Source organism: Bombus impatiens, unplaced genomic scaffold, assembly GCF_000188095.3.
Source record: "Bombus impatiens unplaced genomic scaffold, BIMP_2.2 scf_0571, whole genome shotgun sequence".
Lineage (NCBI taxonomy): Eukaryota > Metazoa > Arthropoda > Insecta > Hymenoptera > Apidae > Bombus > Bombus impatiens.
In genome coordinates, this window is record NT_176990.1 from 1 (window position 1) to 16,409 (window position 16,409).

General features: G+C 37.3%; 2 protein-coding genes across 2 annotated transcripts in view; one reads left to right on the plus strand and one right to left on the minus strand.

Annotated features, from left to right (window-relative positions):
• Positions 1-52: 52 nt before the first annotated feature.
• LOC105681098 lies at positions 53-9,519 on the minus strand (the record flags this gene model as incomplete). The annotated part of the gene is made up of 5 exons (XM_024369419.1): positions 9,211-9,519; positions 5,098-7,735; positions 4,066-4,773; positions 3,235-3,987; positions 53-3,060 (listed from the first exon to the last, which is right to left on the minus strand). Coding segments are annotated over exons 1-5 (7,416 nt in total), but the record flags the coding sequence as incomplete, so codon positions are not given.
• A 468-nt stretch (positions 9,520-9,987) lies between these two features.
• The window catches only part of LOC100740423 (protein O-mannosyl-transferase TMTC1-like), a 50,274-nt gene continuing 43,852 nt past the window's right edge, over positions 9,988-16,409 (plus strand). The window contains exons 1-4 of the mRNA XM_012388681.3: positions 9,988-9,993; positions 10,071-10,243; positions 10,611-10,775; positions 12,623-12,736. Coding sequence (XP_012244104.2) covers positions 9,988-9,993; positions 10,071-10,243; positions 10,611-10,775; positions 12,623-12,736 — 458 coding nt within the window. The remainder of the gene's footprint in view (positions 9,994-10,070; positions 10,244-10,610; positions 10,776-12,622; positions 12,737-16,409) is intronic.

Consider the following 16,409-nt stretch of genomic DNA (forward strand, 5'->3'; position numbering starts at 1 on the left):
CCGGTTCATCTTGTGCATATGATTCATAAATGACTTTCTTTGAGTTATTTACACTCGTAGTTGGATCCCTGAGTGTATCGTGCAAATTACTCGCAATAGCGTTAGATGTATAGCCAGATCCGATTGATACGCTAGAATTCAGTCCCGATTCATCTTGTGCATATGATTCATAAATGACTTTCTTTGAGTTACTTATACTCGTAGCTGGATCCCTGAGTGTATCGTGCAAATCACTCGCGATAGCGTTAGATGTATAGCCAGATCCGATTGATACGCTAGAATTCAGTCCCGATTCATCTTGTGCATATGATTCATAAATGACTTTCTTTGAGTTACTTATACTCGTAGCTGGATCCCTGAGTGTATCGTGCAAATTACTCGCGATGGCGTTAGATGTATAGCCAGATCCGATTGACACGCTAGAATTAGTATCATTTTCCGAATTGAGCCATAATTTTTGTATTTTTGATTCGTAACCCAATTTCAGTGGCTCAGTTACTGTTAGGGTTGGATTTTGGTATTGATTGTGTATGTTATTTTCAGTAACATTGGATGTATAATAAGATTTTATTGATGTCCCAGGGTGACCCACTTCTTTTGAATTTAGCTTCAATTCATCTTGTGTATTTGAATCATAAGTCATCTTCTGTGGATCATTTATATCCAGAGTTAAGTCTTTGTATTTATTCTGTAAATCATTCATAATTTTATCGGATGTGCTATCAGATCTGATTAATATTTCAGAATCAATGTCTTCCAAGTTGCTTGATATGCCTTGTATCTTTGGTTTATAATGTTCTTTTAATGATATGGCATCGTTACTCTTCGAATCTGTAATTTCCATTGGATTTAACTGGTTCCAACTAACATTACGTCTATCAGGATCTTCTAAGTGATTTTCGCTTGAAATATGCTTATCTCCCGCTTTAGTATACGTTTCCTCCTCCTTTTCTAAGATATTCTTCTGTTGTTGTTCCTTTACTCGAGGAAACTCAGTTACCGCTATTTCAGCTTCGGTTAAAGCTTTCTGTATCTGTGTTTCTTTTCCGTCTTCGGGTATTTCATACAAATTCTCCTCGGACTGTGATATTCTCTGTTCAGATAGATGTAATTTATCTTCGTAACTTTCTGATTCCTGAGTTGCCTTCCCTTCAGATGTTTCTTTATTTAGCTCGTCAAGCTTGATTTTTGTTCGTGCTTCCGAAGATTCGTTATTTTTCTTAGAACTATTATCACTCATATGTGATCCTTTTATTTCGTTGTTCAAATTTTGCATATCATTTGCTTTGTTTAAAAGAAGTTTGAACAGAGGATTCTTCTCTTGTTTACTATTTTTCAACAAATTATCCTGATCTTGTGTAGCATCTGTAATGGTTGATATCTTTGGTTTATAGTCTTCGTCATTAATATACAATTCTGAATATTTTTCATTTAGGTCATACTTTTGATCCAATATGTCAGTTGCATCCGTATTTTTTATATTCTCATTCTCTCGCACGCCTAATAGATCATTCTCGTGCGAAAGATCTATGTTTTCCTGTCTCCTGACATTTACCTCGCCGTCTATCCTGTAGTCACTTTCGTTAAGTGACACGCTTGCATATGACGTGTCCACAATACTGTTCATAAATTTATTGTCCTCTATTGTTCCCATATGTTCATTATTGCTTTCGACAGAAATGTCGTTAAATCCATTGAAAATATTTTCAGCTACTTTCTCTGTTTCATCGCCTCTCAAACTTTTCATATTGTTGTAAGTGATATCATATCCTTTCTCTTTCGGAATATTTTCTACTTCGTCTGTTGAACTTTTAACTTTTTCATTCGACACTTCTACTATTTCAGATAATTTCCTTTCAGGATCTAATTTGGATAAATGCATAATGTCAGGATCGTAAGTCCCAGTGCTAAGAGTTTCTTTGTGTATCCAACTAGCTTCGACCAGTGGGTCTTTGTATCCTTCGTTATCGGTCCAATTAAGTGGACGTAGCGTGGCTGCTTCAAGTAAACGAGATTTAATTGTATTTTCGTGCATGTCTGGAGAGCGAGCTTCGCTGATATTCAAAGCAGGTTGAGTACTCGTTTCGGAGAACGCTCCGAGTACTTGGTTTTCGATTAATTGCCGCTCTGCAGATGGCGTCGTGTATTTGTCGTTCACTTCCGTATGGAGCTTGGTAATTTCGTCTTCTTTCGATCTCGTTTCACCCGAACTCGAATTGTTCAACGTTTCGTGTTGCTTCTTGCCCAACTTGTCATTCTTCTGGAAACTTTCGCCGCTTAAATCGGACAATACAACTTTATTCTTCGACATTTTTAGCGTGTTCGCCGTAGGTGATGACTCTTTTCTTCCTCTGGCGGCATCGTTACTCTTAGTCACCTCGATGCTTGTGTTGGATCCTTGTACGGGCGTTTTCTCTTTATTTAAATCCCACGTAATCGATTCACTTTCGTTCAAAGAATCTTTTTGTTCGGTTTTTTTGGCGTACGGGTCGTTTAATCTACTTTTCCCTGTCGTTACAGCTTGTTTCTGCGTAATACCTATCGAAGACTCGTTACTCCTTCCAGATATATCGATTTCTGATTCTTTCGTCCGATCTTCCTTGTCGCTTTTATTTATTTTCTCATATTCAACAAAATTATTACCATTCCCTTCGTTTTTATAGTAACTCATAATTTCTGCAGAATTTTTAGTCGTTAATAATCTAGCAACGTTCGAAAGATTTCCTTCGAGGTTGCCACTGTCCAGTTCTTCATCTGTTATCGTAGAATTTCTTTCTTCATTTTCTTCTCCTATCTCGGTACTGCCGCTGCTTATAACTGACAAATTACTAATCATTTTCAAATCGCTGTGTTTAGACGAATGATCTTCAGCCGTGTTACGTCCCGTTATTTCCTCTTTCTCCGTTTCTTCTTCGGATCCTTGATTAATTGCAGTCGATGATATATTATCTTCTCCGGAGATGCCGCCATTACCGGAGAACTTGGAACTCCAAGCCGAGAATGATTCAGTCGCTTGTTCCAAGTTTACATCATTTGCCACTACTTTATCCTTGTGTTTCCCTAGAAGATCTAATTCATTCGTTTTAATTAATGATTCGGTTGACGTATCGATATTTGAATTTAATTTCGAGGCTTCGTCTATTTCTTTTTTCGCATAATATTCCTTCTCCAGATTTTCAATTTTTGTTAATGCAGCGTTAATGCTTTCACGGCCAGACTTTATATATTTCTGACTGCTTTCATCGGGATCGATAGCTTCATGATCGGTCTTATCAATGAAAACTAGAGGATCAGTGATATGTACATCTGAGAAGTTACTTTCTTCGTTTGAATTATAAAATACAGATCCGATTTCTTCTAGCCTCTCCTTTGACGAAGATTCTTTAGACTCGTCACTTAAAAATCCAGTTAGATTAATAATCGATTGATCAGCTGTTTCGTTCAATGTCTCCAAAGTATTATCATATTTTTCTTTGGTACCACCAATCACGTGTGTTTCCTTCGCTGTCTTCGATTCTTCTCCATTGCTTGCACCAGTATTTGAAAGTGATAAACCTTCTATAATTTCCTTTTTCCCTTCTTTAGCTTCCTTTCGCGTATTTTCACTCGACACTCCTTCGAACGTTGCCATCTTATTTTTTCCAGGTTTCTTTTCTTCTAAAGATACTTCGTGAACTCCAGCTGAAGGATTATTATCTTTGTTAAGTCTATCAGAATATCCAAGCGCGTGGACATCTGTATTACTTAATTTGCCGAAATTCGCGCGAATTTCGATTTGATCTTCGTCAGGAGTTGCAGACGTGTCATTTCCGCTTGGCCGAAACTCTTTGTTTCCATCTTGTAGTTTCGCAACGTGTGCTTCGATAGTCGCAGTAGAGAATTCGTCGTTTCCTTGAGGATCTGTGAGACTTCCTGTTCGAGTACTGATACTCGTCGCTTGATTTACCTCCGAATCAGGTAACAATGCTTTCTCACTGTTCTCGTACTCTCGCAATATTTCATTAATTTTATTCGCAGAATTGTCCTTCTTGGAAATAATAATATTGTCATTGGAAAATTGATTGCTTTCAATATTTAATGTTTGTATTCCGTCAGTCTGATATTCCGATAATTTATTTGGTTTACGTTCTTTCGTACGTATAATATGTTTTTCATTATTTTCCAATGGTTCGATGTTATGAATTTCTTGATAAATTCTTCGATCGTTAAACGGTTCTTTCTCCTTGGTATTTGTTTTTGCTGATAACACACGAGCTCTATTATTCTTTTCGTGAATTCCAGCGTTTACAAATGGTCCCTCTTCTGCAATGTCTGTTATTCCTGATAACGTACGTTCTGCTTGTAATTGCGTTCTTTTTACTAATACGTTATTTTCTTCCATCGATGACGCATTTCCATCGAATATTTGATTCGACTTTACGTCTTTTTTATCGTTATCTTCGGAAGTATCACTCTTTATTTTGAAATCTCTCTTTCCCAGAATTTCTTTACTCAAAGATAACTTTTCATCCTCTTCTTCATTTTTGCTACTCGTTTCGTTCATTCCTTCTTCGACGGACGATAGTCCTATCCCCTTCGTCGTATCTGCTTCGTATTTTTTTTTATTTGTTACGATGGGATCCTCTTTCAGCTTATATTTACCTCCGGATACTTTATCAGCACTTGCATCTTTATACATTGCACCTTCGTACGAAATAACCTTCTCATTTTCTTTACTTTTATTTTCAGTTATTGCACGTTCTTCATCCGCGTTCAAAGATTGTTTACCAGACGCTATTTCATATTCTTTTTTTCTCGATTCACTTTCTTTATTCGAAATTTCAAACGCGTCGTCATGAGTAGCACGTAAGTCTTCGTACTTGTACGTAACGTCATAGTTCCAGGGATCTTCTTTAAATATTTCATCGTCTTTAGCCTTAACGATTAAGTTTTCGTCAGCTTCATATTGCTTGTATTTTACGTATTCCTTTGTGTCCTCTTCAAGGTTTTTATTTATTTCCTCGTCATTTTTATTAAATTCATCCTTTTCTTTCTCCGACGATTCTTTGTCTTGTTGCACAATTTTCTTCCCTTGTTTTATATTTATTTGTGTATCACTTGGATCAAATTGTTCGATATTTTTAACGTTTTTCGTTGAAATTTCACCCAAAGTCAGTACCAGATTGTCTTCGCGAAACTGTGGCTTCAATACTTCAACCGACGGTTTAAATTTCTCAGTTTCTACGTTCATTGACCCAGATTTATCTTCCCGCGTTACTATCGGATCGTATTCTGTTTCGCCTCGATCTTCCGGGCCTACTTCCTTTTCTTTCAAATCGCCCGCTTCAAATTTGTCATTGTCCACATTTCGTTCCTCACTTTTTCTCTTCTGTAAATCTTCCGACTCAAATTTCTGCCCTGCTACATCCCACGGCCCAAAGTTCAATTTTACGTTATCTATCTGCGAACTTTCTGCTTCAAATTTTCTTTTCGCTGAAATTTCCGGATCAAATTTTTTCCTTTTCAGACCTTTCGACTCCAATTTATCTCCTTCATTCACATCTTGTAACCGAAGTTTCTTCCCTTGCGAATTCTCAACTTCAAACTTTGTTTTCTTCGTGCCTGAAATATCATGTTCCTTCTTTTTATCACTTTCTTCTTTGGACTTCTCTTTCTCTACATCTTCTAATCCAAATTTTCCTCTATTTATATCGTCTCCTTCGATATCCTCTGCATTCTGCATTCGTAAATTGTCTTCTGTAGAATATTTCCCCCTTAAATATTTCATCTTAAATTCTGCATTCTTCATATTCTCTATCTCAAACTCGTTACTATTTACATCAAACTGGAATTCTGCTGTTTCAGGATCCTCCGCTTCGTGCTTCTTCTCTTTTAAATTTCCCATATCGGACTTCTCTTCTCGAGATTTCACATCAGCTATCGCCTCCTCTCTTTCCTCTAAAGATGTCCGTTCGAGTTTAACATTTTCATCAGAATCCAGCGCGTAATCGGTGCGATCTGCCGATGAAACATTACGTCCCTCCATCTCGCTCTGCTGCCCATCGTCATTCAACGATTTTCTTCGTTCCTCGTTTTCAGCGCGCATCTCTTCGGTAGACGTTGATTTCGTTTCAATACGCTCGCGATGTTTCACACGGCCACGTTTGTTTGCATCGACGTAAATTGATGTTTCTTCAGCTGCACTCTTCTGTTTATCATATTCCTGTTGAATACCTTTGCGAGTGTTTGTCGCCGGGGATTCGTCGATACGCCAGGAATTCAACGAAAGATTCTTCTCATTTCCCTGGTACAGATTTTGCCATCTCTGCATCTGCTCTCTCAGGTCCGACGATTCATCTAACAATTGCGGTATTTTTAATTCCGAAGAATCTTTTTTCTCTTGCATTGTCACGATCGACTTTTCCTTTTCCATCGATATCATCTTTTCATCCATTTTGTTCCTTGCGCGTAGAATATCGATGCTTTCATTAAAATCTGATTCATCATTCGGGAACGTTGAATCTCGATACGATTCCTGTGTTTCCTTGTTAATTAACTTCCTGTCCTGTAAACTGGATTTTACATCTTGATACGATTCGTCCTGTATTTCGTTGCTAATTAACTTCCTCCCTTGCATATTTTGATCCACTTTCACCGAGTTTGATTCATCGACTGTCTTCGATTCTTCATCCTTTTTCTCCTGTCTCGAGCCGCCTTCCCATTTCGTTCGCAAAACAAACGGATCCGAAATGAAAAGCGATTTATCGCTCGAAGGTCGTTTATTTTGGTTCGTTTTATCGTGTGCTTGAAGTATTTTCACAGGTAGTTCTGCAGTCGAGAGTTTATCACTTCCAACTACGCTGTTCATTGTGTTATCGATCGAAATATCATCAAATAATGTCTCTTCATTTTTTATGTCAACGTTGACTTTCGCGTCACGGTAATTACAGTCTTCGTTTCTATGTTCGTCGTTTTTGATCAAACGTTCTTTATTCGGCTGTGTATCCAAACCATATTCTCCTGCTTCTTCCAAACGTAATCCAAAAACTTTCTTATATTTTTCTTCGCTTCTACCTGAATCATCTTTTCCGGTGTCTTTCATCGGTAATTCGGCATCTGTTTCGTATTTTTCTTCGGTCGTACTTGAACCATCCTTGCTTGTTTCTTTCACTCGTGATTCAGGATGTTGTTTTTTGTATCTGTCTTCAGCCTGTTCCGTGATCCAAGACGTTTTTGTTAATTCGTCAAAATATCCCGTGTTTCTGTTCTCGTTCGAAAGAGACGATTCGTATCTTTTACCGAACGCGTCCTTTTTATCAATTTCCATATCTTCGTTATGTTGTAGAAATTGTTTCGTGTTTAGAAATTTCGTGTCATCGACCCATTTTTCATTCTGTATTCCTAGATCGTAACTCGCGTTTGACCTTCTTAACAGCGATTCCGTGAATCCCATTCCTGATCTAAATGGCAACACAAAGAAGAGCCAATCGTCGCCAAAAGCGTTGTTTCGGAATTTTCCCATGTTTTCCGATTTCACGGTGCTTAATTGCGCCTTGGCATTCGCCAGAATCTTTTGAACCTCGTCCTCGTTGTTGAGATTTTCCGTTAATACCATGTAGTCCGAAATACTGTAGTCTTGTAGCGATCTTCGTTGACGATCTTCGTGCGATTTGCGAAGAGTAAAGTCGGACTTTTCTAGCTTTGGTCTCAATAAAGAGATTAGAGGCGGCAGATTTCTTGTTTCTCTAGCAGAATCCTGTGTTTGAGTAAAGATCAATGTAAATAATGAGGATTTTTCTTAGAAATCAGATATTTTTGGTTTTTGTCAATGTTTATTATAAAATTTTTACAACAGTAGAAGATCGTGGTTGAAATTCATTAAGAGTCATTTTTCGTTTTTGTATCGAAGAACAATTTCCAAATTCAACGAGTTGTCAACAAATTCAACATTAAAACTATCTTTTATTTTTAATTTTGGTTAAATATGTGTTAATTAAATATGTGTTATTGTGAGCCGCTTGAATATTTAAAAAATATTAATGACATTAATTATATATGCGGATTAATATTAAATAAGATAATAACTAACATAACAACACTGCTACTCCTTTATTTTTATAAAACTCTTATAAAAAATGTTTAGAACGTAAGGATGTAGAGATTTTTTAATACACGAAAATTGACACAACGAATTGAAAACATGGATGTATTTAATATATCAATATCGCATTCTCAAATTAAACGAACTAGGGGTAGAAATTGAACGAATTAAGACCATGGAACGGAAAGCGGAACACTACTTCTCTTCTGATAGAAATATTCCTGAAATATTTCAAAAACCACCATAAGTACGTCGGCAGATTGACCAATTCTATGTCATAGCATAGAACTTTCCATCGTCACTTTCAGATCTTCACGTCTAACATGTAATTACATTTACGAAAAGTAACTGTATTTTTCGCTATTCCATGCTACAATTCGAATATTTCACTATAAAATCCAATTGACAAAGTGACAAATCTTTTAATCGAAATCATTTTCTTCTCTATTCGGTAATGAAAAATTGCTGAAATATTCCAAAAACCGCCATAAGTACGTCAGCAGATTGACCAATTCTATGCCATAGCATAAAATTCACCATCGTCACTTTCAGATCTTCACGTCTAGCATGTAATTATATTTACAAAAAGTAACTGTATTTTTCGCTATTCCACGCTACAATTCGAATATTTCACTATAAAATCCAATGGACAAAGTGACAAATCTTTTAATCGAAATCATTTTCTTCTCTATTCGGTAATGAAAAATTGCTGAAATATTCCAAAAACCGCCATAAGTACGTCAGCAGATTGACCAATTCTATGCCATAGCATAAAATTCACCATTGTCACTTTCAGATCTTCACGTCTAACATGTAATTACATTTACAAAAAGTAACTGTATTTTTCGCTATTCCACGCTACAATTCGAATATTTCACTATAAAATCCAATCGACAAAGTGACAAATCTTTTAATCGAAATCATTTTCTTCCGTATTCGGTAATGAAAAATTGCTGATGAAAGTTCAAATATCACGGCGGTGAGATTAAAAAGAAAAGAGCGCGACATTCGTTTGCTCGTCACTTCAAAGATTTATTTTTCAATGAATCCGACAAACCGGAAGAAAATCAAACGGTCCGCTGTCGGACGCCGAGAAGGCTTTTGATCATCCGCAGCGCGTCCAAACATACCTGTCTATCCGCGAGGCGAAGAAGCAACCCTCCCCAATCAGTTCCGCTCGAAGCCTCTTGCACTGATCCCATTTCCCACCGGGTTAATCCAGCCTCGTTCGCTCGTGATTTCTGTCGTCCATCCTCCAAAGAATTCTTCTTTCCTTCAACATCGTTGGATATAGTTTCCTCGTCGACGATGTTCACGCGTTCTAACCACGTTTCCGGGCCCTTCTGTTCCACTATATACTTGTTCGACGTTTGACTTGGGACTTTAGACAAGACAATAGCGAAAAGGAGCGATGAAAGAATCACTGGTATCTTCATCATCGTTGGAACTTCGGACACTATTATTCGTTATTGCTGATACGTCGATTATATACTCCGCTGGCAATTGTACAAACAGTCTGCTGAGAACGAGTACGTCGAATATATACGAATGTTGTTCCAGACTAATGTGCATCGTTTAGTTGCGTTGGTTGATGTTATTCATTCGCGAAAATTCTAGACTTTTCTATCTAGAAACTGCTGTTTCTCTATTTGTTTGATCCTGATGTAACTTTCCTTATTTTCTCACGCTTCTCTCGTAAATTTAACTACGCATTACGTTCCATAAGAATTTCGTGTTTGTATATTCGTGTAACTTTGAAAATACATTCGATTTCCTTAATAATGGATAATTGGTTTAATCATACAATTTCCTTGTTTTGTATCACGCAAGGGATACTCGGAACTTGGTTGACACGTGCGTGACACGATTTCGACAGTTCGTGCGATACAAAACCATTCGTGTCTTCTATGCTCGTAAAAAGTTTACTTAATACGTGGTTAATGGGCGACACAATATTCCGTGGGAAAGCCGGAACAATTTCGTTTCCAAGGCAAAACGCTTTTTTCCGCGTCTAACGCAGCAACCTTCGTTTCATTTTCAGCAACAGAGGCACCCGCCTCTTCTTCTTGGTTGGATGTTCCTGGTACTGCCGTTCTTGCCCGCATCCAATCTTTTTATTACCGTTGGATTCGTCGTTGCGGAACGTGTACTTTATTTGCCCAGGTAATTTAACAAAATCTTGTCGTTTGTTGTAATTTTCAAAATAAACACTGTATATGTGTTTCAGAATAGGAGATTTTTAAAGAAGGAGAAAATATCGAGAGAAGAGAAACAATCGTTTACGAACAACGTTTCATGTATATGTATATTTTTTAGAAGTAGACTAAACTGAACATTTCTATTAATATAAACTTGGTTCGTTTAAACAAAATAAAATATACGTATATAAATGTTCATGCAGTATAATTTTTGAAATGTAATTAAAAGGATGATACGCAGTTACACTTGAAAGATCTTAAGATTTTACTGTATTTTAGAGAACGTTAAACCAGATTCGAAAGTATCTCAAACGAGCAACGAATGTTCACAGCGTTGGATGGATTCTTCTGGTAGTATATGGGATGCAAATCAGCTGGACGGCTATTCCGCGCAGAAGAAGTCTGATCACGACCGGAATCGTTCTACTTCTACTCCTAGGATGCTACAGAACGATACTTCGAAACAGAGACTGGACGTCCAGAGAAACTCTTCTCAGGTTTGTCGGCCGAGTTTTTTAACACTTTGCACTCGAAACGTCGACTGTACTGGCACTATATTTCTGATATAAGACGCTTCGATATTGATGAACGTATGCAGTTTATAAAATTATTAGACATGCACTTTACACTCAACGATTCGCTCTCTTTTCAAACATATTTTCGTGCGATTGATTTATATATTTTGGAGGATGTTATATCGAAAAAGAAACTCAAACATCGAATATATGAACACGAGAACAAAGACTGAAAGAAATTAGCGTCTTTCACGATTTACTCTGCAAAAAATACGTATAACGTTACATTCGCCGAAAGAGTTTGTTAATTTTAATGCATTCGTAATGTAAACATTTAGATGCTTTTAAGAGATAAAAAACAACGAGTTTTGAGAAAAGTATATGACATTTCCTTTTTTGCTTGATTATGCAGAAATTCTTGAATCGTCGGAACACGCGATTATTTTTCACCGTACGCAAAAGCTGTCATAACATTGAACTGATAACAAACTGGTCGATAATAGAACGAGATCGAGGGACGACAGACACGAACTTTTGAATGTTCGCCGACATCGATGATGAAAAAATAATATTCGATATTGTATTTTTCTTCTCTTTCCTTTGTTCGTGATACGAAAAAGAGAACGAGAAGTTGAATTTCATCTTAAAGCTCACGAGCCAACAATTTCAAATGGAGCGTCGAAATGTGTTTCAGCTGCGTCATTATTCTTGGGACATTCGAGAAATTTTATGAATATTTTTAAATTCGTGGCGAACGTTTTTGCACCGAATTTTCCGAAAAAAAGTAGAGAAAATCTCCACGCTTTATGGAAGCTACAATAGTTTATTGTCGTGGCAAAGAAATTACCTGCAAGGTTGTAAAAATGTAAGGATATGAGGTTTCACTGTAGGTAATGGGTATTCAGTTTTATGGAGTCGAGAGTTACAATTATAAGGTAAAAGATATCCAATATCGAGGAGATTATAAAAATGTAGAAGACAAGAGTTTAATGCCAAAATTATTGGCGTGCAGGAGGATCTGCGAATATTACTAATTTATGGATGGAATCGACCCACGTATTAGATAATTTTTTAGATTTATGTTTTATATTAATACAATTTATCGATGTTAGTAATTCGACTCAGGACTCGGAAAATTTCACTAATCATATTAGTTCAATTGTGCAAATGGATCTTGATCCTCGATAATTCCACGTTTATAATATATTTGTTACCAAAATTTTATTCAATTTATTACTGAATTTCTTACAAGAAAATTTTCTGTCGTTACTGACTTGTAACTCGTTAAATTTCATGGTCTATGTATATTACGTTTTTATTCTTATCATTATATATTTTTATTATCGTATATCTACATTAGTATAATAGGATTGTGCAAGAGGAGCCTGATGCTCGATATTTCCCCGCCTTTGACGCATTAGTCTACGAATTAGTAATACAGAAGTCGAAAGAAATATTCAGTCAAAAAGTTTACAAATGAAAAGCCAACGAGAAAATGGGAAATCACAATTCACGTTACTCCCTAACTTGAAACTCTCCCCTTAGTCGTTAGTTCGGTACGCAAGCTCGTAATTCGTCGTGCACGAAATCCCCAGTCTAAATTCCCCGAATCGCGGCATAATTTCGCGGAAATTTACGCGGGCCTCTTCGTCATTGGTGGGACAACGCCGCGGGCACACCGCCAATGCTGTCGCACGAGCGAGAATCGCGCGCGTGGTAGCAATTGGCCAGACGATATCAGATGTAACCGCGGCGGGATAAAGAGCCGGGGATCGCGTCAAGGTCGAGATGATGACCCTGTCTCTGACCCCGAATCCTCTTGTTTATAGGGCGGGTCTGCGGTCTCTTCCCCATAACGCCAAGATGCATTATAACTTCGCCAACTTCCTGCGAGACACGTCGCAACCTAACCGAGCTATTCTACATTACCAGCTGGCCCTTTGGTGAGTACTATGAATAAGAGAATTTCATTCGATAGTTGTGTAAATGTCGTCGACTCTTTAGACAACATTCTTTTTCGCTTGCGTGAAAGATGGATTTTGATAGGATGATAAATCCCCTGGGACGCGAAACACATGTGTGGTTAACATCCGGTTAAATTTACGGTTTGTCCTACATTTCCTCGAGCATCAGTACGTACAACGTTTTCAATTTTTCCGTCAGAAACGCAGGGAGCAGCGTATCGACTGACATCATCTCTTCTACCCTTCAGAGTCCCCTTTTCCCCAAGGCGCCACGGCCAACTTTGCTCGTGACTCGTGGTTACCCACGTTTATTTGCGTTAAATCAAATCGCTTGTAAGCAACCGGAGATCTAAACGACAGGCATTTTTACATTTTTACAGTGGTGTTGTAGACACGAGGTTAATTTTTTAGGATTTTTAAAATTGTTCCCTACCTCGGTGAATATCTTTGATACACAGATGAAAAGTAACGTGTTTGTCGTTAAAGACAGATCAAATGGTAAATCGTCAAGATTTAATTTATCTTATTTATCGCTTGTCACTGTTATACAACAATGTTTTTAGTACTAATAATATGTAATTTGTGACGTGTAAAACTTCACCAATAATATTAGTTCAATTACAATCAAATTTCACGCACTCGTAGCCATTCGGTGACATTCCTGCAACGCTTGCTACATAATGATTTCGATTTGCCTTTTGCTACGATCATTCTTTAACAAATATTAGTCCAAGCAAACACGTCGTTCCAAAGACGGAGGAATCTGTCCGTTAACGAAAGAAAGTACGAGTTTCTCGTCCGAAGTCAGTCACGACGACAGGCAAGACTAGCGAGCTTACATCCACGAGATCGTTTTTTTCTTTTTCTTTTTTTCTCTCTTTTACTTCTCGTGTCCTCTTTCAGCGTAGCTCGGCCACGCTTATCAAAGCAGTAAAAGGTTTACTGACAGTGACTGGTATTCCGATAATGAAAATTCCACTTCCCCGTTCGCGCGAATCCTTTTGAAGTCGCCGCCTCAATGAACCGATCCCACGTTCTTCCCACTGGGAACCAGGCCATCAACCCGTTCCTTTTTCGCCACCACATCGCGGCCTTGTTTCCATGTCGCAACAAGGCGAACTTTCCCGCAGACTCTTTCCTCGTCTTTCGTGCAAATACATATTCCCCAGCGTTCGTTTCCATTACCACGCTTTGTCTCTTTTTTCTCGATTTGTTGTTCCATTGTTTTGCATCAGCAGGATGAACATTGATGGTATCGATCTCGGACATTGACATAGCTGTCGTTTCGATAGTCGTTTTCGAAAAATTGAGAAATTTATTTTAAAGGTTATTGAGTGATTGTACAAGATTTCGTACTTTCCACAGTCAGAATTTTATATAAAAACTCGTGTTCCATTACAATTGGAGCGATGACACGCTATCGAATAATCGAATGAAAACGTATATATCACTTTTGGTGGAGAAAACGTTGTTTGAGTTAGACTGTTCCGTAAGTTTGAAACACCTAACGTGCTTCTTATGTTCAACATCGATCGATTCTGACCAAATATCATGAAGCTACGTATACTAAAACGATGGACAGAAACTGTAGAATCACACTTTACTGTTACATCAGCTTTCACCAAGACGCGCTATCGATCCTTGCCACAATATTCGTGAAGATCGTTAATCTATTGCATAAGGTTGATAAAAGTTTCAGGTCGGTGTATTAATTTGTTAGCCGTGTCGCTGAGTGAATATTTTTGAGAAAATTGGACTGAGAATAGATGAAGTGTTTCTCTGCAGACACTTGAAATAATTCAATTATCGATAATAAAAAAGAGCAATACTTTTCAAAGAAACAAAACCAGACATTTTAATTCATAAAGTTTAATTCATAATTCCAATTATAGATTGAATTGAACATAAAATTAACGCGCTGTTTACACACCTCTTAATTCCTATACCAACATTTATTTTCAAAGCTGTGGTAAAGTCTACCTTTCATGGAATATCTAATTGTTCGAAGAATTACGAGACTAATTATTACCATCCAATTAATTGATTGTGTTTATCTCTTTCGTTGTTATAGCTCCTTTTACTGTAAAGAAATTATTGCAAAGAAACTTACACGTACCTATAAATAAACACAATGGGATATCATTAAACGTTTAATGGCTCATTATACATTATTGACTGCTAATTTTATGACATACCGTGAATAATAATATCATTGGTTTGTTAACGACTTATGAAGGAGTCACCGATGAATAGATATAATTGATAATTAATTTCGTTTCCGGTTAAACTGCATACGGGTGTTTTCTACAGGATCAATCAGCCAGTCAAATTGATAACGCTCGATTCATCTTCCAACTCATTGTTTGTTAAATTCGATCGCGTATTAATTAAAATCATTATCGGGCAGATCTCTCTCTCTCTCTCTCTCTCTCTCTCTCTCTCTCTCTATCACTGATTTTGACTCTATGACTTTGCATTCATTATTGCAACGTTATTTAATCGAAAAATATTCTGCAATTTTGCACTGCTGCAGCGTTGAGTATATGCACGATTGCGTACTGTAAATATAAAAATTGATAGATGTCCTTCAGAGACCGAGGCAATAAATATTGTAAAAATACGATTTTATATGGAAGCTGTCGTAATTGTTTGCCTGAAGTTTGAAACGTTTATCCGAAGACTAATGAATGTTAATAGAAACGCTGAGTTGCTAATTGACGTATGGAAGGAAAATAAATTTCATAGAAATTAACATTGTTTTTGAATCTTTGAAAACCGAGCGATCGTTCCAGTGGGATATACTGTATATCCTTTGTTAAATTAATAGCTGGTTTTATCGGCGATTTCGAAATGTGTTGATCTCTCGACGTGCGTGTTTCATAATTTATAATATTTAAAAATTCGCGACGATAGGAAATGCGTTTGGCGAGTCGGGAAACGCGCGATAAAACCTTAAATCCGATCTATCGAGCTTCGAGCCGTAACTCCGGTTGGATTTTTGCACAAGCGAAAGCACACGGGGAAGGCCGGAAACGCAACGAATCGTGAATTTCTGAAACTGCTGCCTCGTTCCGTGTTTCTCCTCATTCAGGACCGGTAAGCAAAATTAATCCATGCGCCAGTGTACACCGTTTACTGGCGCACTAAAATGCAGAATCCAATTAAATAATTCAAGCATGGCGGCGCGATGAAGGGTAGGTTTACAGTGTGCATCCACGCGTATCGTCGTATGCACCAACATTGAGTGCACGCGAAAACGCTACGGCCGAAAGAATTCCCTGCCAACCACTTGATATCTCTACGATAACTGTAATTTAAGGTTCGTGGCTCAGTTTCTCTGTACATCGACTGACTAAACGTTTTAACATTTTGTTCATACGCACTTATCGCTGTAAGTCGTGGTAAACAGATTTGTAAAAGGTTGGAGAATAGACTCACTTGTTCATTTCTAAGAATTTATTTCATTTCACACACACACACACACACATTTCCGTGTGTACATATTTCAGATCCGCACTGGTCAGGATATCGATGAGCATAGGTATTTTTGTCAATTTAATTGAAATTATTGATTGTTTATTTTATGTTACAAATATAAATAACTTAACGCGTGTTACAAAGAATACGTAAAAATAAATTGTGTAAGATACAA